Source organism: Mustelus asterias, chromosome 28 (assembly GCF_964213995.1).
Source record: "Mustelus asterias chromosome 28, sMusAst1.hap1.1, whole genome shotgun sequence".
NCBI lineage: Eukaryota > Metazoa > Chordata > Chondrichthyes > Carcharhiniformes > Triakidae > Mustelus > Mustelus asterias.
In genome coordinates, this window is record NC_135828.1 from 6583141 (window position 1) to 6606492 (window position 23352).

At 47.9% G+C, this 23352-nt stretch overlaps 1 protein-coding gene across 2 annotated transcripts in view; it reads left to right on the plus strand.

Moving 5' to 3' along the window:
- The window catches only part of sar1aa (secretion associated, Ras related GTPase 1Aa), a 22182-nt gene extending 353 nt beyond the window's left edge, over positions 1-21829 (plus strand). Inside the window, exons 2-7 of one of the 2 annotated variants that reach the window (XM_078199497.1) lie at positions 3886-3961; positions 6540-6659; positions 9047-9112; positions 11281-11384; positions 12233-12364; positions 19077-21829. In XM_078199497.1, the coding sequence (XP_078055623.1) occupies positions 3904-3961; positions 6540-6659; positions 9047-9112; positions 11281-11384; positions 12233-12364; positions 19077-19193 (597 nt within the window). In that variant the 5' untranslated portion in view covers positions 3886-3903 and the 3' untranslated portion in view covers positions 19194-21829. Of the gene's footprint in view, positions 1-3878; positions 3962-6539; positions 6660-9046; positions 9113-11280; positions 11385-12232; positions 12365-19076 lie in introns of both variants that reach the window. The other variant, XM_078199498.1, reaches the window with a different exon arrangement.
- The last annotated feature ends 1523 nt before the right edge of the window (positions 21830-23352 follow it).

Sequence of the window (23352 nt, forward strand, 5' to 3'; positions counted from 1 at the left end):
CCGTTCTCTCCCCCCCCGTTCTCTCCCCCCCCGTTCTCTCCCCCCCCGTTCTCTCCCCCCCCGTTCTCTCCCCCCCCGTTCTCTCCCCCCCCGTTCTCTCCCCCCCCGTTCTCTCCCCCCCCGTTCTCTCCCCCCCGTTCTCTCCCCCCCCGTTCTCTCCCCCCCCGTTCTCTCCCCCCCGTTCTCTCCCCCCCCGTTCTCTCCCCCCCCGTTCTCTCCCCCCCCGTTCTCTCCCCCCCCGTTCTCTCCCCCCCGTTCTCTCCCCCCCCGTTCTCTCCCCCCCCGTTCTCTCCCCCCCCGTTCTCTCCCCCCCCGTTCTCTCCCCCCCCGTTCTCTCCCCCCCGTTCTCTCCCCCCCGTTCTCTCCCCCCCGTTCTCTCCCCCCCCGTTCTCTCCCCCCCCGTTCTCTCCCCCCCGTTCTCTCCCCCCCCGTTCTCTCCCCCCCGTTCTCTCCCCCCCGTTCTCTCCCCCCCCGTTCTCTCCCCCCCCGTTCTCTCCCCCCCCGTTCTCTCCCCCCCGTTCCCCCCCGTTCTCTCCCCCCCCGTTCTCTCCCCCCCCGTTCTCTCCCCCCCCGTTCTCTCCCCCCCCGTTCTCTCCCCCCCCGTTCTCTCCCCCCCCGTTCTCTCCCCCCCCGTTCTCTCCCCCCCGTTCTCTCCCCCCCCGTTCTCTCCCCCCCCGTTCTCTCCCCCCCCCGTTCTCTCCCCCCCCCGTTCTCTCCCCCCCCGTTCTCTCCCCCCCCCGTTCTCTCCCCCCCCCGTTCTCTCCCCCCCCCGTTCTCTCCCCCCCCCGTTCTCTCCCCCCCCCGTTCTCTCCCCCCCCGTTCTCCCCCCCCGTTCTCTCCCCCCCCGTTCTCTCCCCCCCCCGTTCTCTCCCCCCCCCGTTCTCTCCCCCCCCGTTCTCTCCCCCCCCGTTCTCTCCCCCCCCCGTTCTCTCCCCCCCCCGTCCTCCCCCCGTTCTCTCCCCCCCCCCCGTTCTCTCCCCCCCCCCCCCGTTCTCTTCCCCCCCCCCCCCCCCCCGTTCTCCCCCTCCTGTTCATCCCAAGGAGGAGGAAACAGGCTAAAGGGAGGATGAGGTATCCATGGCTGATGAGGGAAGTCAAGCACAGCATGAAAGCAAAAGAAAAAGCAGACAAAGTGGCGAGGATTAGTGGGAAGCCGGAGTATTGGGAAGCCTTTAAAAGTGAGCAGAGAACAACCAGAAAAGCAATGAGGGGAGAAGATGAAATATGAGTGTAATATAAAATTAAATAGGAAGAGTTTTTTTCAATATATAAAAGGTAAGAGAGAGGCAAAAATAGTAATTGGACCACTGGAAAATGAGGCTGGAGAAGTAATAATAGGAAACAAAGCAATGGCAGAGGAACTGAATAGTTACTTTGCATCAGTCTTCACGGTGGAAGACACCAGTGGGATTCCAGAGCTCCAGGAGAGTCAGGGGGCACAGGAATGGGGGAAGGGAGGGGGAAGTTTTTCACACACAGGGTGGTGGGCGAGTGGAATCGGCTGCCATCAGTGGTGGTGGAGGCAAACTCAATAGGGCCTTTTAAGAGACTCCTGGTTGAGTACATGGGACTTAATAGGATGGAGGGTTATAGGTAGGCCTAAAAGGTAGGGATATGTTTGGCACAACTTGTGGGGCCGAAGAGCCTGTTTTGTGCTGTAGTTTTACCATGTTACTCCTACGTTACTATGTATGTGTAGTGGCCATCACTAAGGAGAAGGTTCTTGGGAAACTGGAAGATCTGAAGGTGGATAAGTCACCTGGACTGGATGGAATACACCCCAGGGTTCTAAAAGAGATAGCTGAGGAAATTGCAGAAGCATTGGTGGTGATCTTTCAGGAATCACTGGAGGCCGGGAGGGTCCCAGAGGACTGGAAAGTAGCGAATGTAACACCGCTGTTTAAGAAGGGAGGGAGGCAGCAGATGGGAAATTATAGGCCGGTTAGCCTGACTTCGGTCATTGGCAAGATTTTAGAGTCCATTATTAAAGATGAGATCGCAGAGTACTTGGAAGTGCATGATAAAATAGGACTGAGTCAGCACGGCTTTGTCAAAGGGAGGTCATGTCTGACAACTCTGTTAGAGTTCTTTGAGGCGGTAACAAGGAAGTTAGATAAAGGAGAACCAGTGGATGTGATTTATTTAGATTTCCAGAAGGCCTTTGACAAGGTGCCACATAGGAGACTGTTAAATAAGTTAAGAGCCCATGGTGTTAAGGGTAATTCTGTTCCTATGTCTTACGGTCTATATAGAATCATAGAATCCCTACAGCAGAGAAGGGGGCCATTCGGCCCATTGTTTCAGCACCGACCATACTCCCACCCAGGCCCTATCCCCATACATTTACCCTAGCCAGTCTCCCTGACACTAAGGAGCAATTTAGCATGGCCAATCCACATAACCCGCACACCTTTGGACTGCGGGAGGAAACTGGAGCATCCGGAGGAAACCCACGCAGACACAGCGAGAATGTGTAAACTCCACACAGACAGTGACCCGAGGCCGGAATTGAACCCGGGTCCCTGGCGCTGTGAGGCAGCAGTGCTAACCACTGTGCCACCGCGCCGCCCTGACTCAAGAATCTTCAATGCTCCTCTCCCACCGCCAACGTCCAATGCAGCCAAACTAAACCATGCCGACGTTACCATAGTGAATCAATTCTTCATTCTCCTTTTAGCCTGTACAATGGTAGATTTCGTCATCCTCGGTTAAGTATAATCACTGTCCTTATCCTCCTGCATCGTCCCTCATAGCTGCTAAAGTATTTCTGCTTTTTGTTTAATTTGTCTTTGGGCAGTTACTCAAAGAGAACAAATACCCTCTTTCTGCAAAAGTGGCTTTAAAGTTGCTCTGTTTTTCATCAATGCCTCAGTTGTTCCCATGGTTGCAGGGTCAAACCTCCAGTTAACCTTATTTGACATCTAGAGCATCTCTGTAAATTCAGTCCTCTTATAGAGAAAACTAACAGAGTTGGAAGCAACCAAAGTAGTAGATAGGATATGGATTTCCAGAAGACATTCGATCAAGTTCCACATGAAAGACTGTTGTTTTAAATTAAAGCTGATTGAATTGAAAACTGTATCTGACCTGGTTCAGAGATTGAAAGAATAATTTGAGGGAAACCTTTCACTGGTGGGGGAGTCCAGGAGAGCGCAACCTTAAATCTAATGCAACAGAGAAGTTCAGAATCACTTCTTCCCACAAAGGTGGTGGAAATATGAAGCTTTCTCCCACAAAAAGAAATAGCTGCTAGCTGAATTAATTTAAAATCTTGTTAGATTTTTACTAATTAAGCAATCCAAGGAATATAGAGCCAAGGGAAATGATGTTGAGGTACAGTCCAGCTCTGATCTCAGTGAATGACAGCACAGGTTTGAGGGGCTGAATGGCCCACTTCTATTCCTCTGCTGTAACCTTGCACTGGCACTCAAATTTTCAGTGATTTGATTTATTGTTGTCACATCCATTAATATACAGTGAAAAGTATTGTTTCTTCCGCGCTATACAGACAAAGCATACCGTTCATAGAGAAGGAAAGGAGAGAGTGCAGAATGTAGTGTTACAGTCATAGCTAGGGTGTGGAGAAAGATTAACTTAATGCGAGGTAAGTCCATCCAAAAGTCTGATGGCAGCAGGCAAGAAGCTGTTCTTGAGTCGGTCGGTACGTGACCTCAGGCTTTTGTATCTTTTTCCCGACGGAAGAAGGTGGAAGAGAGAATGTCCGGGGTGCGTGGGGTCCTTAATTATGCTGGCTGCTTTTCCGAGGCAGCAGGAAGTGTAGACAGAGTCAAAGGATGGGAGGCTGGTTTGTGTGACGGACTGGGCTACATTGACAACCCTTTGTAGAATCTTCTGTGAATTGAATTTGTCTTTTTCCTGTTGCAGGCGTGTCCCGATTCAGCAATGTCGGGCCTTCTCGACTGGCTGTACAATGGCTTCACCAGCATGCTCCAGTTCCTGGGTAAGTGACTCCAAGCCACGCCCTGTATTGTTTATATCCGTGTTATTCCCGCGCTCTGTCTCCAGTGGCTGCAGACTGTGGGTGGGAGCAACGCTAAAGTGACCTCGTGGCTCCGTCGTCCAATTTGAATCTGACTGCGGGACATAGTAATGTGAGAGTCCATTGGGGAAAAAATGCCGCAAACTGCATGGGATTGGTACCATGAACAGTTTATTTTATTTACTGGTGTCGCAAGTAGGCTTACATTTAACACTGCAATGAAGTTTCTGTGAGAATCCCCTAGTCGCCACACTCCAACGCCTGTTCCGGTAACACTGAGGGAGAATTTAGCACGGCCCAATGCACTCTAACCAGCACGTCTTTAGAACTGTGGGAGGAAACCGGAGCACCCGGAGGAAACCCACACAGACACGGGGAGAACATGCAGACTCCGCACAGATGGTGACCCAAGCCGGGAATCGAACCGGGGTCCCTGGCGCTGTGTGCTAACCACTGTGCCACCGTGCTGCCCAAGTGTAACTCCAGCATCACGTGAAACCAGATGTTTAAAGGTGCTCACATTAGACTCCACGCCTGATAAACTCGGTGGTTTGAGAATGTGCTTGCTGCACATTGAAAACAAATAGAGTTGTGGAGCTTTGTATATTGAGCTTATCCCCATCAGTGCAATTCACAATTAAAAGTGCAAGTCTAGAGCAGCCGGCATTTGACTCTCACTTTTGCAACTACCAGGTTCCAATATAACATTAACATTAAAAAACAGAAAATGCTGGAAAATCTCAGCGGGTCTGACGGCCTCTGTGATGAGAGAACAGAGCTAATGTTTCGAGTCTGGATGACCCTTCGTCAGAGCCCTGCTCAGATTTCACAGCTCTGACGAAGGCTCATTTAGATTCGAAACATTGCCTCTATTTTCCCTCCACAGATGCTGTCAGACCTGCTGAGATTTTCCAGCATTTTCTGGGGTTTTCTTGTTTCAGATTCCAGCACCGCAGTATTTTGCTTTTATAACATTAACATTAAGTGCTTTTGATCTTCTAAGCGTAGGAGACATAGAGGGGATCTTATAGAGGTCTATAAAATAATTAGGGGCATAGAAAAGGTAGATAGTCAATATCTTTTCCCAAAGGTAGGGGAGTCTAAAACTAGAGGGCATAGGTTTAAGGTGAAAGGGGAGAGATACAAAAGTGTCCAGAGGGGCAATTTCTTCACAGAGGGTGGTGAGTGTCTGGAACAAGCTGCCGAAGGTAGCAGTAGAGGCAGGTACAATTTTGTCTTTTAAAAAGCATTTAGGTAGTTACATGGGTAAGATGGGTATAGAGGGATATGGGCCAAACGCAAGCAACTGGGACTAGCTTAGTGGTTTTAAAAAAAAGAGTGGCATGGACAAGTTGGGCCGAAGGGCCTGTTTCCATGCTGTAAACCTCCATGACTCTTCTCTCAGTAATCAGCTGATTAAGCTCTGAGCTAGCAGTTATAGACGTGACGTTAACTATATTTCAGTCAGGTCATAGAGCTGGAGAATTGTTGCACTTCAAATGTCACGCATGCAAATTTCTGTCGTCGGCACCATTTGTTAAATTTGTTGATAACCGATCCAAGGAAAGTTAAGAAGATTTGGCAAATAAAACTTCTGCCTTTAAAGCGACACAGCTGAATAATATATTGTATGCGATAGGGGTCTTCGGAAGCAACAAATCTTCCTCTGTCCTACCGTTAGCAGCAGAACAACACTCAGCTAGAATTGAAAAGTTTTTATCGAATGAGATGTTTGTAATTAAAAGAAAATGGTGATACATTAATATAGCGCCTTTCGCTACCTCAGAACATCTCAAAAAGGGCTTTACAGTCAATCTTTTTAAGTATCAAGCAGTTTACAAATACAAAATACATTACACTTTCAAATTATAGGCCAGAATACAATTCCATCGCACAATAATAAAATATAAAGATTAACACCCGATATTGGGCGGCACGGTAGCACAGTGGGTTAGCACTGCTGCCTCACAGTGCCAGGGACCCGGGTTCAATTCCGGCCTTGGTTCACTGTCTGTGTGGAGTTTGCACATTCTCCCCGTGTCTGCGTGGGTTTCCTCCGGGTGCTCCGGTTTCCTCCCACACTCCAAAGACGTGCGGGTTAGGTGGATTGGCCATGCTAAATTGCCCCTTTTTGTCGGGGGACTAGCTAGGGTAAATGGATGGGGTTGTGGAGACAGGGCCTGGGTGGGATTGTGGTCGGTGCAGACTCGATGGGCCGAATGGCCTCCTTCTGTGGGGATTCTATGAGTTCTATGAATAACGCAGTATCAACAATAAACATGCTATTTTTAATACAGTAGTACAATAGCAAGCAGCTAGTATACACAGCCAGCTCTCAGAAGAAACAAGGTGATAATGATAAAATAATCTATTTTTATTGATCTTCATTGAGGGATAAATATTGGGCAGGATACCAGCGAGAACTCCCTTACCATTCTTCGAAAAAGCACCATGGGATCAACGCCCCAGTTAGTTAAACTGAGAAACATGTCTAACAGAAGCGACCTATAATTCATATCTTATGGTTTTACTTTGCCAGGGCTATATAAGAAATCGGGAAAATTGGTCTTCCTCGGCTTGGATAATGCTGGCAAAACCACCTTGCTGCACATGCTGAAAGATAACAGACTGGGACAGCATGTTCCTACGCTACATCCCAGTAAGTACTTACAAATCGGCTCGCTGGCACGCAGTGCCAGGATTCTCTCTCTGCAAAAGCTGGGCACTCATTTGGCTGATGCACAGCTCTAACCTGTTTGTATATGTTCCTCACCACCTCCTGCCTCAATGATGGCTTCAGTGAGTAAAGTCAATGCGGTAAAAGGCTGTAGTGATATTCAACCCTTGACTATTGCCCACAAAGCCAAGACTTAATTCGTTCTTCGGTTTCCTGCCTTGTCCTGCTGAATTTTCGTAGCCGGAAGATTTGGAAAGGCCTTTCTTTGTGATTCATTGCTGGAAAATCCTCGATCAGAGCACTGCGATTCTGGGGATTGGCAACTTAAGGTACAGCATGTGGTGGTGGAGGCAAACTCGATAGGGTCTTTTAAGAGACTTCTGGATGAGTACATGGGACTTAATAGGATTGAGGGTTATAGATAAGCCTATATATAGGCCTAGGTAGGTAGGGACATGACTTGTGGGCCGAAGGGCCTGTTTGTGCTGTAGTTTTTCTATGTTCTATGTTCCAAATCAGTAGGGATTTGTATGTTACCCATGGGCCCTGTGATGTGCAGCTAGGTGAACAGGAAAAGCAGAATGTTTTCAGTCATCCAGAAGTCCCACATTTGATCCTTGGTTGGCGTCAAATGAATTGAATGAGAGAGAAGGTTTTGGAGTGTTGCTGTCAACCTCAAATATTCCTGCGCCCGCATCAAGGAAAGAATTAGCCAGGGATTCTGTGCTGATGGTCACCCTCTGGAATGGTAGAATTTGGCTGGCGTGTGGCACTGTTCCTGGGTGAATAGCCTGTTAAAACTTTCTTGAATCGACTATGGGAGCGACCTTTGTGTGCAGGTTAGCAGAGGGCTGTCGACACCAATACTGCAGTAAAAGTCAGCACGGTCAAGGGATGGGGGATTTGCAAGAAAACGTAGCTTGACTCCATGCAAAAGTTCTCCTTCAACCGCGCCTTCCAAACCGGTGATCTCCGCTAGCCAGAAGGTTAAGGGCAGCAGAAGCATGGGATTGCCACCCCCACCACCTGTAACTTCCCCGTTCTCTATCACTGGAACCCAGGAACCCCCTTCCTAACCGCATTCTGCAGGTGTCCACTCCACATGCACAGCAGCAGTTCAAGAAGGAAGCTCACCACCTCCTTCACAAGGGTAATTAGAGGTGGATAATAAATACTGGTCTAACCAGCAATCACCACATACTGTGGAACAATTATTTTAAAGTTTAAGCTATAAAATACATCATAACATTGTGCGTGTATGTATTTATTTATTAGTGTCACAAGTAGGCTTACATTAACACTGCAATGAAGTTACTGTGAAAATCCCCTCCGGCACCTGTTCGGGTACACCGAGGGAGAATTTAGCACGGCCAATGCACCCTAACCAGCACGCCTTTCCGACTGCGGGGGGAAACCGGAGCACTCGGAGGAAACCCATGCAGACACGGGGAGAATGTGCAGACTCCACACAGACAGTGACCCAAGCCGGGAATTGACCCTGGGTCCCTGGCACTGTGAGGCAGTAGTGCTAAGCAGTGTGCCACCGTGCACATTTCTGAATTCTCTCTCCTTATGCACTCTCCCTCCTTTTCCTTGATGTCCTTTTTTTTAAAAAAATTATTTTATGGGTGGTGGGTGTTGCTGACAAGGGTCACCATTTGTTACCCATCCCTAACTCCTGACTGCCTTTGAACCGAGACTTGGTGGACCAGTAAGGTGAGGTTTAGAGTCAGCCACAAGGCTGTGGGTCTGGAGTCACGTGTAGGCCGGACCGGGTAAGGACGGCAGATTTCCTTCCCTAAAGGACATTAGTGAACCAGATGGGTTTTTAGCACAATCGGTGATAGGTCGCCATTAATACTAGCTTTCAATTCCAGATTTCTTCATTCAAATTAAATTTCACTGGCCACTGTGGTGGGGTTTGAACCCATGGTCAAAGTATTTGTCCACTGTCTCTTCATTCCCCCCACCCTCCCCCACTCCCTCTGACTTCCCCCTCAGATTGCAGTGGTGATGTTTGAGGTGCAGGTTTGGGGACCCGGGGCTGATGATGCTCCACCTGGTGGTGGCACTTTGCTGCTACAGGTGGGATGCCGTGAGTTACAGTCACCTGCAGGTTTCCAAACAGCGCGACTGCAGTTTGTATCTGCTCTCTCTAAGCCCCGGCACTGCCACGAGGTGAATGAACACCAGTTGATCAGCGGCGATTGAGCAACATGTGCGCAAACAGTCGCGGATCTAGCTCACAGTTGTACAATCCGCTGGGTGCTGCCCCTGGCGTTTATGCGTGTGGAGACACCTCTGCGTGTGTTTGTTTGCAGCTCACTGGGATTGCTTCCCCTAACTGGTGTCTCTCTTTATTGTCGCAGCCTCAGAAGAGCTGACGATTGCGGGAATGACGTTCACTACGTTTGACCTTGGGGGTCACGCACAAGGTATGATGCTGGGAATAAACAGATAAAATCTACATAGTTTTTCATCAGAATGTGTCGTATTTCAGCTGAAAAATATGTCTGATCTCAGCCAAGCTATAATTCACATCAGTGCCCTCCGATTCAGGAGGATAAGTGATAACGGACCAAAACTCCTGCTCTTGATCCCAATCTAACAACCCCTTTTGGAAGGCCGCACATCCATCTGTAGTCTTTGCTGGAGAAGGAAGGGATTTAGCTTGCCTTCAAACCTGCTTCTTTGACTGACATTTTGGTCACCTGTAGTGTACATTTCCTTTGTTGGCCCAGTATCAATTCTTGCAGCGACTCTGCTCCTGTGAAGCACTTTGTGTTAAAGGTGTTGTGTGCAGTGCAAGCTGTTGTCAGTGCCTTGGCTTGTTTGCAGGTGGACATATGGATAAAATCCACAAGACTGTATCCCAAAAAAGAGCCTTTTTTGGGGGTGGGGGGGGATTTTTTTTTTGGAGAGAATGGGGGGATGGGGGGGGGGAATTGTCAGGAAAGTGTGAAGAGGGTCACACTTCATACAGATTTGTAATTTACAGTCAAGCATTTCTAAAAGCCTTGCCACATCTCTCTGAGCGACCTGTAACATTTCACCGTGTAGTCAGTTGCTCCTTTTTTAAAAAATTCTTTCACAGACCTCATTGCCCTAGAGAAGGTGGTATTGAGCTGGCCCCCTTGAGCCATTGCCGATCACTCAGTGTAGATACACCCACAGTGCTATTGACCTATATATGGGTTAAGTGGATTGGCCATACTAAATTACCCGTAGTGTCAGGGGGACTAGCTAGGGGAAATGCATGGGGTTATGAGGATAGGGCCTGGATGGGATTGAGGTTGGTGCTGACTCGATGGATCAAATGGCCGCCTCCTGTACTGTAGGATTCTATGGATCCTATGTAGATATCACCTATATCAATAGCACTTTTCATTAAAAGACTGACTGCTTGGCCTGTGAGATTCTGGTGTCTGCTGGATGCAGTATAGAATCATTGAATCCCTACCGTGCAGCAGGAGGCCATTCAGCCCATCGAGCCTGCACTGTCAACAATCCCACCCAGGCCCTATCATCGTAACCTCTCACATTTACCCTCCTAATCCCCCTGACCCTAAGGGAGAATTTACCATGGCCAATCAACCTAACCTGCACATCTTTGGACTGTGGGAGGAAACCGGAGCACCCTGAGGAAACCCACACAGACACGGTGGGGACGTGCAAACTGCACACAGACAGTGACCCAAGGCTGGAATTGAACCCGGGTCCCTGGCGCTGGGAGGCAGCAGTGCTAACCACTGTGTCGCCATGTCTGGCCTTTGCTTCTCCTAACCATTCCGAGGCACACGAGCCATATATTGGGAGAGCTGTTGGTGGCATTTTCTAGTGTTGACCTAAATTCAAGAACCTTCATTTGAAAGATGAACAGAGGCTGCAATTGTTCGCAACCCATTGGGTTTTATGAAATATACAAAATGAACAAATTTCCACACTTTCTTTCAAATTGAACAGTAATGTTGATTGGTCCTAGTTTTACTTAGCATTAAATAGAAATCACAGCAATAGACCATTTGGCCTAACTGGTCCATGGTGGTGTTTATGTTGCACACAAGCCTCCTTCTATTCCTTTTCATCTCATCCTTATCTGCACATTTTTTATCCCCCTCATATATTTATCTAGGTTCCCCTTAAATCCACGTCTGCTATTTGCAGCTCCTCCACGTGGTAGCAAGTTCCACCTTTCCATCACTCAGAAATCATAGAATCCTACAGTGCAGAAGGAGGTCATTCGGTCCATCGAGTCTGCACCGACCACAGTCCCACCCAGGCCCCATCCCCATAACCCCATGCACTTACTCTTGCTGATCCCCCTGACACTGAGGGGCAATTTAGCCTGGCCAATCCACCTAACCCCTGGGAGGAAACTGGAGCACCTGGAGGAAACCCACAGGGATGCAAACTCCACACAGACAGCGACCCGAGGCCGGAATTGAACCCGGGTCCCTGGCGCTGTGAGGCAACAGTGTTAACCACTGTGCCACCGTGCCGCCCCACTCTCTGGGTAAATAAGTCCTCCCTGAATTCCTCATTGGATTTGTCAATGACTGTCTTGTATTTAATGTTGTATTGAAATGTTGCTGGTTATTTACAGCCCGCCGGGTCTGGAAGAACTACCTCCCTGCCATTAATGGGATTGTTTTCCTGGTTGACTGTGCAGATCACTCACGACTTGCCGAATCTAAAGTTGAGCTTGATGTAAGTTGAACAATGTTGAGGAGCTCCTTGCTGGGTGAGGATTCTTGTGTAGAAAATTCACAGCATGTTACAAGGTGGCTTTAGATGCCAAGTTGTGAAAGAGGGACCCCTTCCATCCTCAGTCAGCACAACTGTTTGCACTGTCCAAATCAGCACAACTTGTGCTTTCTCATTTACGCCCAGCTAGCTCTCTCACGGCCCCAGTTCCTTGGGGTTAGCAACACGCAGGAATTGGAGCAACTCATCACTGCCCAGCAGCTCAGACGAGGATGGACAGAGTTAGAGTGCAGGTCAGCCATGATCACTGAATGGCAGCGGAACAGACTCGAGGGGCTGAACGGCCCCTCATACAGAAAGTCTGCCGTACCTATCCCGTACCTCTCAATCTGCTGTGACGTGAGTCTTTGCTCCAGCAAAGACAACACTGCAGAGGAAGGAAATGGAACAAAAAAAGAAGCTGTAACACTGGCCCTGAGCTACATCATGCATTTGATGCTGACAACACAAAAAGGAAGTATCTTAACTGTGACAGGTAGCGTATCAAAAATAAGCATTGCGGGTGATCTGGTCTCCTGCAAATTATGCTGCCTGGTGTTATTGGTTTTGCAATGAACCACTGCTGACAAATGTGTTTCGGTCACAGGCTGTTTATTTATACTTCTGTTTACAGCATGTTTTTGAAATAAAAACCGCTCTCTTTCTTTCTCTACTCTGTCTCCTCCTCTCTCTCTCTCTCTCTCTCTCTCTCTCTCTCTCTCTCCCCCCCCCCCCCCCCCCCCCCCCCCCCCCCCCCCCCTCTACCCTGTCTCTTCCCCCCCCCTGCCCTCTCTCCCTTCCTCCCTCCCCAGGCACTAATGACGGATGAAACAATATCCAACGTTCCCGTTCTCATCCTGGGCAATAAAATCGACCGATCAGAGGCCATCAGTGAGGAGAAGCTTCGAGAAATCTTTGGCCTGTACGGACAAACGACAGGGAAGGTAAAGTTAATAAGGAAAGACCATCATTTGTAAAGCGCCTGAGTATCTGCCTTCACACGCAGGGAAACCCAGCAGAATGACCAACCAACCTGTGATTTTGTGTTGGTTGAGGGAGGAGTGGTTACCGCTCCTCCAGCTAGGTTAGGGTGCATTGGCCGTGCTAAATTCTCCCTCAGTGTTACCCGATCAGGCGCCGGAGTGTGGCGACTAGGGGATTTTCACAGTAACTCCATTGCAGTGTTAATGTAAGCCCACTTGTGACACTAATAAATAAACATTCCTTGGACCATGCCAGGGGAAGTTAGACATCCACTGGAACATACGCAGATGCGACCTCAATTTAATGTCTCGCCTTTAAACAATGCAGGAATCATAGAATCCCTACATTCGGCCCATCGAGTCTGCACCGACCACGATCCCACCCAGGCCCTGTTCCTGTAACCCCACGTATTTACCCTGCTAGGCCCCCTGACACTAGGGTCAATTTAGCATGGCCAATCAACCTAACCCTCACGTCTTTGGGCTATAGGAGGAAACTGGAGCACCTGGAGGAAACCCATGCAGACACGGGGAGAACGTGCAAACTCTACACAGACAGTGACCTGAGGCCGGAATTGAACCTGGCGCTGAGAGGCAGCAGTGCTAACCACTGTGCCACCATGCCATCCCGACCCCTTCAGCACTACTTTGGAGTAGCTGTCTATTTTCCACAGAAATATTTTTTTTAAATTCAGCATGGGACATCAATCGGGGGTATTAGCAGATGGGACTGTTGTTAGTGTAGTGATCTCTGAAAAGGAGAATAATTGAAGGTACTGATTCTTGCTGGGGAACGGTCCTACAGGCTTGGTACCTTGTTGGAATGGCCAGTCTACATGTGAGAGAGTCAGAACTGTGAGCACTAACAGCATGTTCTAACAGCTAGTAGGGGAGTCAGCTGTCGCAGCCAATCCTGACCCTGCCTTCACCTCAGACCCACAGGTCTGCTCTTTCCAGAGAGCCCGACTCTGATCGGGAGAGCACTGCCTTGCTCTTTTCCACCTCTGGCCCATTGGCACCGAGACCAGTTGTGGTGGAGACCATCCAACACCGCGTGGACTGGCAATTTAACATGGAAATCGCGACGTCTTAGACATGAGTTGGCCGATTGAGGAGGCTAAGTTTACTGAACCAAGTGCGTCATTCCTACAACAATTGGCAGCAAGTACATAGGAGCTCCTATTACTACTGACTGCAGATCAGGCAGGAAGGTAGGAATGGAGTCAAAGCAAAACTAGGTCAAACTTAGCACCGAATAAAACGAGAGAGTTTACTGGTTGTCCTATAAGTTGGAAGATAAAATCTGATCGGGCTTGTAAGCTAAGCACCTCTGTCGATAAGACTGTGGGTAGATCAAAGGGTCTCCTTGTTTCTGCCTTTCGTGTCTGACCTTTCAACAATGATGAATTTTTTTTTTTAATCTTGCAAAGCGAGAGGCTTTGCCACAGCGGTGAGTGGGTGGATTTTGTTTGCTGGGTACATTTTTAGATCCTCTCGCTGGAGCTCAGTGGCAAGCGTTCACTCGCCTCTTGGGTCAGAAAGTCAGGTTTAAATTCCCCTCCAGAGACTTGAGCACAACATTTCAGCCGCTGTTCAGTGCCGAGGGAGACGATGGCTTTCAGATGAGATACTCAACTGGGGTCCAGCCTGCCCTCTTGGTTAGGACTTGCAAACTCCCATGGTGTTGTTGGAAGAAGGAAATGGGAGAACTCCCAGGTGACCTGGACAATACTTATCACTCAATCAAACTTTCAGTGCAAACATATTATCTGGTCATGAACCCATTGCTTTTCATGGCAAATTGGATATAGCAAATTGGCTGCTATATCTCCTACCTCACTGGAGGGGCTACAATCCTTTAAAAAAAGTGCTTAGTTGGTTATAAGTTGGTTTCTATTGGGGGGGAAGGAGGAATCAGGATGAATTTGATGATCAGCCATAATCAAAGTGAATGGTGAAGCAGGCTTGAAGGACCGAATGGCCTATCCTGCTTCTAGTTTCCATCTTTCTATAAAGAGCTTTCGGGTGACCTGAAAGGTGCTATATAAATTCAAGTCTTTCTAGCGTTTGCTACCTATTTATTGTTCCTGATTACTTTTGAGTGTTTCTTATGAGCCGGGTTGTCTAAGATGTGGGCCTCAAAGGATGCATTTACACAGGGTGTTCAGCGTCTGGCAAGTGGTTTTCACCTCACCATCACTGACCGATATATAGTTTTTGCAACTCAACTTGGGGTGTGTGAGAAAAAAACCTTTTCACGCGGCGAGTGGCTGGGTTTGGAACGCTCGGCCTGGAAGTGTGATGGAGGCATGTTCGATCGAGGCATTCAAGAGGGCATTAGATGGCGGCCCAGTGGTTAGCGCTGCTGCCTCACAGCGCCAGGGACCCAGGTTCAATGCGTGAGTTTCCTCCGGGTGCTCCGGTTTCCTCCCATACTCCAAAGATGTCCGGATTAGGTTGATTGGCCGTGCTAAATTGCCCCTTAGTGTCAGGAGGGATTAGCAGGGTGAATATGTGGGATTATGGGGATAGGGTCTGGGTGGGATTGTTGTTGGCACAGACCCGATGGGCAAATGGCCTCCTGCACTGAAGGGATTCTATGAATGGAAACAATGTGCAGGGATACGGGAGGGAACAGGCAGGGGAATGGCACTAAGCCATGATGCTCGTTTGGAGAGCTGGTATAGAAACATAGAAAAACTACAGCACAAAACAGGCCCTTCGGCCCCACAAGTTGTGCCGAACATATCCCTACCTTTTAGGCCTATCTATAACCCTCCATCCTATTAAGTCCCATGTACTCATCCAGGAGCCTCTTAAAGGACCCTATTGTGTTTGCCTCCACCACCACTGACGGCAGCCGATTCCACTCGCCCACCACCCTCTGTGTGAAAAACTTCCCCCCTAACATCTCCCCTGTACCTACCCCCCAGCACCTTAGGTACACCTCCTGTGTCGTAACAGTTCTGTGATTCTGAGTGTAAATGCAGAACAGCGTCAAAACCCGATTTATCATCCTGATCTTAACTCGATTGTTTAGAGTCTCTTCACCCCACCAGCATCTTTTCTGTTTTTACATTGTTTCATGGGATATGGGTGACACTGCCCTTGCATCATGCAGAGCTCCCAGCTCATCAGAGAGACAGGAGCTGGGTACTGTAAAGTGGGCTCTGCCAGGCCAGTTCCTCGATCAGCTACATTTCGCATCATGGGCCACATGTAAACACTGCAGTACATAACATAACACCCACCAGCCTTGCTAAATTTAAAAAAAAAAATCTTTATAAGTAATTAAAAGTGATCATCGCCATCCCCCATCAAAGCTAAAGTATAGATTTAACTGCTTTGTAGTAATTGCTCGACAGATTAATGTGTAAATTGTGGGAATGTGGTGCTGTCAGCAGTTCTTGCTAACTGGCTTCCCTCCCACTGGCTCCTCCTGCTTTGACTCTGGCTGGTTGCAGGGCCATTACTGGAAGGAGAGTGCGATCACAGTGTGAAAAGTTTACTCGGGAAGTTTTTATTAGAAATGTGGACTTAAAAATTGATGACCGAAATACATAAATGGTGACAATGTATGGCACTAAAACGGGATGGGAAGTATCTGTGTGTATCCTGATGCAATTATCCTCCGCCCTCCAGTCCTGTTTCCCTTGGATTCTGCCCTTCAACTTGACCACCGCACGTGCTAAGCCTGGTAGATCAACCCTGGGATTGGTGTGCCCCGGGATTATAGAAAGCACGGCCAATACCTGGCAGTGAATTTGCTGTTCCAAAATTTTTAGGAGCTTCACGCTTAGTGTCGCACCTGAATGAATGTCTGTCTTGTAACCCTGGCTGGCCATCTTTACCCAGAGGTTACTTATTGACACTGTCAGGTATGACCCTGTGCTGACTCGTGTCTGGTAAGCTGAAATTAATTCATGTCCTCAAACCGCCGCACTGGTGTGTGTTGGGAGACTACACCACCTTTTGTGCCCATTGTGAAATAAATGTTTGAAAGTCAAATGAGTTGTTCCAGTTCTGTTAAGTGGCCTAAAGTAAAGTTTATTTATTAGTGTCACAAGTGGGCTTACATTAACACTGCAATTAAGTTAGTGTGAAAATCCCCTAGTCACCACACTCCGGCACCTGTTCGGGTAACACTGAGGGAGAATTTAGCATGGCCAGTGCACCCTAACCAGCACGTCTTTCGGACTGTGGGAGGAAACCAGAGCACCCGGGAGGAAACCCACGCAGACACGGGGAGAACGTGCAGATTCCGCACAGACAGTGATCCGAGCCTGCAATGAAATGTGAAAATCCCCTAGTTGCCACACTCCAGCGCCTGTTCAGGTCAATGTACCCTAACCAGCACGTCTTTCAGGTCTCTGTGTATCCATTATTAACCTGTTTGAAAAGCAAAGCTAATCATTAACCCTTATTCAGCCTGAGGAATTAGCTCAGCCAGACTGTTAGACATCCTCAGGTTGGTTTTAAGATCGGTTGTAATGTAAACCACGTTGATACTTGGTAACGTGACTAACCTGGAGAAGCTGCTTCCCTTGTTCTGGGTGCCGATAGCTGTAATGCAGCGTGGCGACCCCAGTGTTTCCTCCACCTTCCCAAGCACTCCAGATTTCTCACCTTTGGTGGCTGTGCCTTCATTCGGCTCGGCCCTAACTCCCCCTCCCCCCAACAGAAAACGCTGGAAAATCTCAGCAGGTCTGACACCATCTGAATAGAGAATAGAGCCAACGTTTAATTGTCAGCTCTGACAAAGGGTCATCCAGACTCAACGTTGGTTCCATTCTCTCCACAGAAGTGGCACAGTGGTTAGCACTGCTGCCTCAAAGCACCAGGGATCTGGGTTCGATTCCCGGCTTGGGTCACTGTCTGTGCGGAGTCTGCACGTTCTCCCCCGTGTCTGCGTGGGTTTCCTCCGGGTGCTCCGGTTTCCTCCCACAGTCCGAAAGACTTGCTGGTTAGGGTGCATTGGCCCGTGCTAAATTCTCCCTCAGTGTTACCCGAACAGGTGCCGGAGTGTGGCGACTAGGGGATTTTCACACTAACTTAATTGCAGTGTTAATGTAAGCTTGCTTGTGACACTAATAAATAAACTTCAACTTAGATGCTGTCAGACCTGCTGAGATTTTCCAGAATTTTCTGTTTATGTTCCCTCCCCCTTTCTACCTTTCTCCTGCTCGAAGTCTCTCTTTAAAACCTACTACTTCGACCAGACTTGTAGCCCGGTGTAAATTCTGCCTGACACTGCTGTGCAATGTTTTACTGTGTCGAAGAGACTGTGGTTGAACCCAGGCTGTGGTTGAAGAGCTGCCCTTCAGGAGTAATCCATTGGCTGCCTCGCACTTCACTGCCCCCTGAATAGGTTGACTCTCTCCCTACCTGCTCCTGTCAGCGCTACAGGGTCTAATCTTGGTTGTGTTTTGAGAGAGAGGAGCAGAACAGGAGACAGTGTTCCCTACGTATTTTCTGCATGTTAAAAACATCAAGGGATAGGCGGTTATAGTGCAGGAAAATGTCATTGAAATAGAAGATCAGCCACAAGGGCAAACAGGCTTGAAGGGCTGAAGGGCCTACTCCTATTTCTTATGCTGCCCACCAAATCCGTCGCCCTTGTGAATGTCCTTGCAGTGGGCTGGCGCAAGCAGTGGTGGAGGTCTGGAAGCTCACTTGGAACTTGACACGGCTAAAGAAGCTGAAGTGATGAGGATTCTGATTCTGTTTAAAGCTTGCAGTGCTGAGCTTTGAGTACACGCGGCCAATTCTCCAACTCTGAGGCAGTGTGGCAAAACAAAATGATTCAAATAACTTGGCCGGCCCATAGTGAGGGGCGTGTCTTGGGAAGGTTTCCAGTTTGCTATCAACGTCTTCGATTTGCACCATCTGTGCATCTTGTGAATGCACGGTGTAACTTGCAAAGTTACTGGGCACGCATGTTATGGCTGGGTTATGGTCTGACTGTTGATCATAGAATCCCTACAGTGCAGAATGAGGCCATTCGGCCCGTCGAGTCTGCACCGACCACAATCCCACCCAGGCCCTATCCCAGTAACCCCTTGCATTTACCCTAGCTAGTCCCCCTGACACTAAGGGGCAATTTAGCATGGCCAATCCGCCTAACCCGCACATCTTTTAGAATGTGGGGGGAAACCGGAGCACCCGGAGGAAACCCACACACAATGTGCAAACTCCACACACAGACAGTGACCCGAGGCCGGAATCGAACCCGGGTCACTGGCGCTGAGAGGCAGCAGTGCTAACTGTTGTGCCACCGTGCCGCTTTTAAAGTACATTCGCCTGTTGGGTTTTGCTGTACATTGTAGCATATTAAGAAAGTTAGGATACTGCAGGGTGCAAATGGGATGATATGAGAGTTATATAATGTGGTTTATACTGTGACTCACTCTGGAGAGTGCATTGTGGCCCAGTAACCCACACTTGACATTTATTTGTCTCTGTACAATCCCAACAGTACATGACGCAGGGCATGTTAAAATCAAATCAGCTGCACCCTTCAGACCTGTTTGGTGACCGATTTGAGGCTGGAAGATGGGGGGTGGGGTGATCATCTGCTTCACAAGCCGCCTTGTTTATAAGTAACACGATCCGTAACTGGAATCAAAACTGCATGCTGTGGGGATATTAAATTTCAATCCTTGTTATGTTCCAGGGGACTGTGCCACTGAAGGAATTAAACACCCGGCCACTCGAGGTGTTTATGTGCAGTGTGTTAAAGCGCCAGGGTTACGGAGAAGGATTTCGCTGGCTTTCGCAATATATTGACTGAACCCGAGACAAAGCTATGCCACTCTGGACTGAACTAGTTTGCAGCTGTCTACGTAATTTTTTTTTTGTTTCTTTTTTTAAAAAAAAAAAACAGGACATACATCATTTAACAAGATCGCAATGCCAACCAGGAGAGAATTCCGATCTGCTGCATTTTTAAATGTAATATTCAGTCGGGTGTTTATATCCAGATTAAAATCGGAATTACCTTTGCAAGTGAAACCCCTTTTTACAGCTCCTACGTAAATGTTGGCTGAGAATTCACACCTGAATCAGTCTCAGAAATGTATGAATTGTTTTCTTGTTTTTTTTAGTGCCCCAATTCTTTTTGAGATGCATGGTAGTCCTTGAAGTTGTACAGGTATGTCTGTCCCTCTGAGACCCTATCTCACAAGACCTTGCAGATGGAATAGAACAGCAACTCCCTGGCCACCCCTCAACAACATTTCGCCAAATCGAGTGGTAGTCTAAATAGCATTCAGAAGTCAGAGGTTTGCTCGCCTGTCTTTGTCTGTACTGATGTGGCGATGCCGGCATTGGACTGGGGTGAGGCACGGTAAGAAGTCTCACAACACCAGGTTAAAGTCCAGCAGGTTCATTTGGTAGCACGAGCTTTCGGAGCGTTGCTCCTCCTCCGGGTGAGTGAAGAGTTGAAGTTGAACACAACTCTTCACTCACCTGAAGAAGGGGCAGCGCTCTGAAAGCTCGTGCTACCAAATGAACCTGCTGGACTTTAACCTGGTGTTGTGAGACTTCTTACTTTGTCTGTACTGACATAGTCTGCCTCCAGAGCCACTTCTGTATAGGTTTCGAACAGTCAGAACTCGAACATTGACTCGGGAATATCCAAATGTGGCCAGCAAAACGGCGACGATTCTGTTTCATGTAGTTGCGATGAGATGAGGCTGTGAGAACCGTTGATTGAAAGTTCTCTCAGCAGCTAGTTTATGCTAGGTGGGATGTGCTGTTCATATGCATGGCATATTAACATTCGAAGATGCTCTTGTGTATCTGGAATGGTTACCAATCCTGTTGATGATTTATAAATGTATGGTTAATTTGGCAAATCGTTTTGCGAATCTGTTCTCCTGCGATTATTGTATCAATGTAGCGTACAGTTTGGGTATCTTTGCCAAGTTTTTAATCAGAACCAGGATATTTCATCCCCCTCCTGAAATCTGCACCCCCATCCCCCCCCCCCCCCCCGGGTTTTTTTTTTAAACAAATAATGGCAAAAAAATTAGAAAAATTTGTGAATTTAGAGAATTAGCTTTATGACTGAATGATGTTTCTTCTGTTTGGCATCAAAGAACTTTGGGAGTGGGGAAAATACACGCAGTGAGTCACAGGTGGATGTGATGTGGAGTCTCAGTTTAAATTTGATTAGCGAGGAATTTCAAATCGTTCAATAATAATATAACCTGTTAACACCATGAATCTGTGATGGAGTTTCCTCCTGAGGTCCTCGCTTGACCACTTGGGCGAATTGCACAATTTCCTGCACAGTTTTTATTGTAAAGCTTTTTTTAAAAATATGAACTAAATTTGTACAGTTGGTGCTTTTATCGTGATTGTGGAGGCAACGCGACATTATGCAAGCCGCGTAATGTGGGGAACCGTTCTACGTTGGTGTCTTAATGGTTTACACATTCAACGGTATCTAACAGTGGGTGTGGATTGAATGGGGAAACTTTGAATTTCTGTTCATTGACATGGGATATGCTTATGATGTGAAGTTGAGCAGCATTATCATTTGATGTGGACAGTGAATAAACAAGTCTTTCCCTCCCCACTCCCTGAGAAATTAAAGCAATGGCCAGTCAACACTATATTGCTATTATTCTTGTTGTTTGCTTCCCTGTAAGCTTTGGTCTGTTGCTTGGAATGGTGATATTCTTTCAGACTTATTGACAGAGTGGAGGCATTCTGCGGAGCCGTTTTTTATTGTACGCTGGAATTAGAAATTGCACCTTCTCCCCAGCCCAGGAGTAAACAGCTTTCTTGGTAACGCCCAAACTGGCTGTTCTCTTGTTAAGTAGCATGTGGCAAAACCAGACAAAGACACAACGCTCCCCGGAATGGGATTACGCAGAAGCCAGTTAATGGGAATGTTCTATTTCGTTTACTCGTATCCGGCCTCGTACGCAAAAAGAATTGTTTGCTTAACACGAACGATTGGGATAAAGAAAACGTTTTGCTTGTCCCAGGAGTGGGGCGGTGTTTCCCCTTAAGGGGCACCGTCAGTAATCCATTCTGAGGGCAGTTATCACTGGTACGGTTTGGGGAACTTGCCCATCTCCTAAGCATTGAATGCAAAATTGACATTTTCTTTCCCCCTCCACCCTGCCTTCCCCGAAACCTTCAGGTCTAACACAACAGGTTGGTACTGTACACCTGCAGTATTACTCAGTTATTGCAGTTTCTACATGTTTGTTGTCATTGTTCTCCACTGTTTGAGAGGGCATTGGTGAACTGCTTTAGCCCTTTGCCAATCTGATGCCTTCACCAACACTTTCTTGGAAACAAAACTGTTCTTACCCTCACTAATCATCCTCTATTTGGTAGAAAGATAACCTGCAACATGTATAAATGTATTATAAATCATTGCTTTATTTGAAATAAACAGAATTATATATCTTTGTGTATTGCATCTCCATTACCTTGACTAAAATTCCGAATGAGGAGAATTATTTTGTGATGGTATTACTGATAGTGCCAGCATTCATTGCTCATCCCCCAATTGCGCTAGAATGGCATAGCTTGCGAGGCCATCCCAGTTTAGGGTCAACCACACTGCTGTGGGTGATAGTCATTACGGCACAGAAGGAGGCCATTGGGCCTAGCATGTCCATGCTGGCTTTCCAGAGCGATCTAAATAGTCCCATTCCCACAGCTTGACGCGTTTATCTCTCTCAAATGCCCACCCATCCAATTTCTTTTTTGGAATAATTCACAGCCTCTGCTTCCTTTATTCCCATAAGCAATGAGTTCCAGGTCATTCCCACTCACTGCTGAAAGAAGTTCCTCACACTCCGTGCATCTTTCAGGGCAGCACAGTGGTTACCACTGCTGCCTCACAGTGCCAGGGACCCGGACTTGATTCCCAGCTTGGGCCACCGTCTTGTGCAGTCTGCACGTCCTCCCCATGTCTGCATGGGTTTCCTCTGGGTGCTCCAGTTTCCTCCTACAATACAAAAAACGTGCTGGTTAGGTGCATTGGCTGTGCTAAATTCTCCCTCAGTGTATCCGAACAGGCGTCGGAGTGTGGCAACTAGGGGATTTTCACAGTAACTTCATTGCAGTGTTAATGTAAGCCTACTTGTGACTAATAAATAAAAATCTTTTTATAAAATCTTCAATGTGTGAGCTCTTCTCCTTACACCGTAAGCTAATGGGAGCAGCTTTAGAATCATAGAAACCCGACAGTGCAGAAAGAGGCCATTTGGCCCATCGAGTCTGCACCGACCACAATCCCACCCAGGCCCTACCCCCATATCCCTACATATTTACCCGCTAATCCCTCTAACCTACGCATCTCCGGACACTAGGCAATTTTAGCATAGCCAATCAACCTAACCTGCACATCTTTGGATTGTGGGAGGAAACAGGAGCACCCGGAGGAAACCCACGCAGACATGGGGAGAACGTGCAAACACCACACAGACAATGACCTAAGCCGAGAATCAAACCCAGGCCCCTGGAGCTGTGAAGCAGCAGTGCTAAACCACTGTGCTACCGTGCCGCCCCAGTATTTGGGCTACCATGTCTAAAGCTGATATAATTTTGTACACCTCTTATCAAATCTCCCCTTCAACCTTCTTTACTCCAGGTAGAACAACGCCAGATTCCCCAATCTAACCCTGTAGCTAATCTCATTCCTGGAACTGCCCTGGTAACCTCCTGATCCTTCTTGAAATGTGGTGGCCAAAGCAGGATGTAATCCTCTCGCTGTGGCCTAACTAGCATGTTACAGATGTTGAAGCGTAACTTCCCTGTAGAATAAGTATTGTTTTCTCAGAACATGTTCATTTTTAGCATTAAAATAAAAGCAAATGACTGCAGATGCTGGAATCTGAAACCAAAAGAGGAAACGCTGGAAAATCTCAGCGGGTCTGGCAGCATCTGTAAGGGGAGAAAAGTGCTGACGTTTCGAGTCCAGA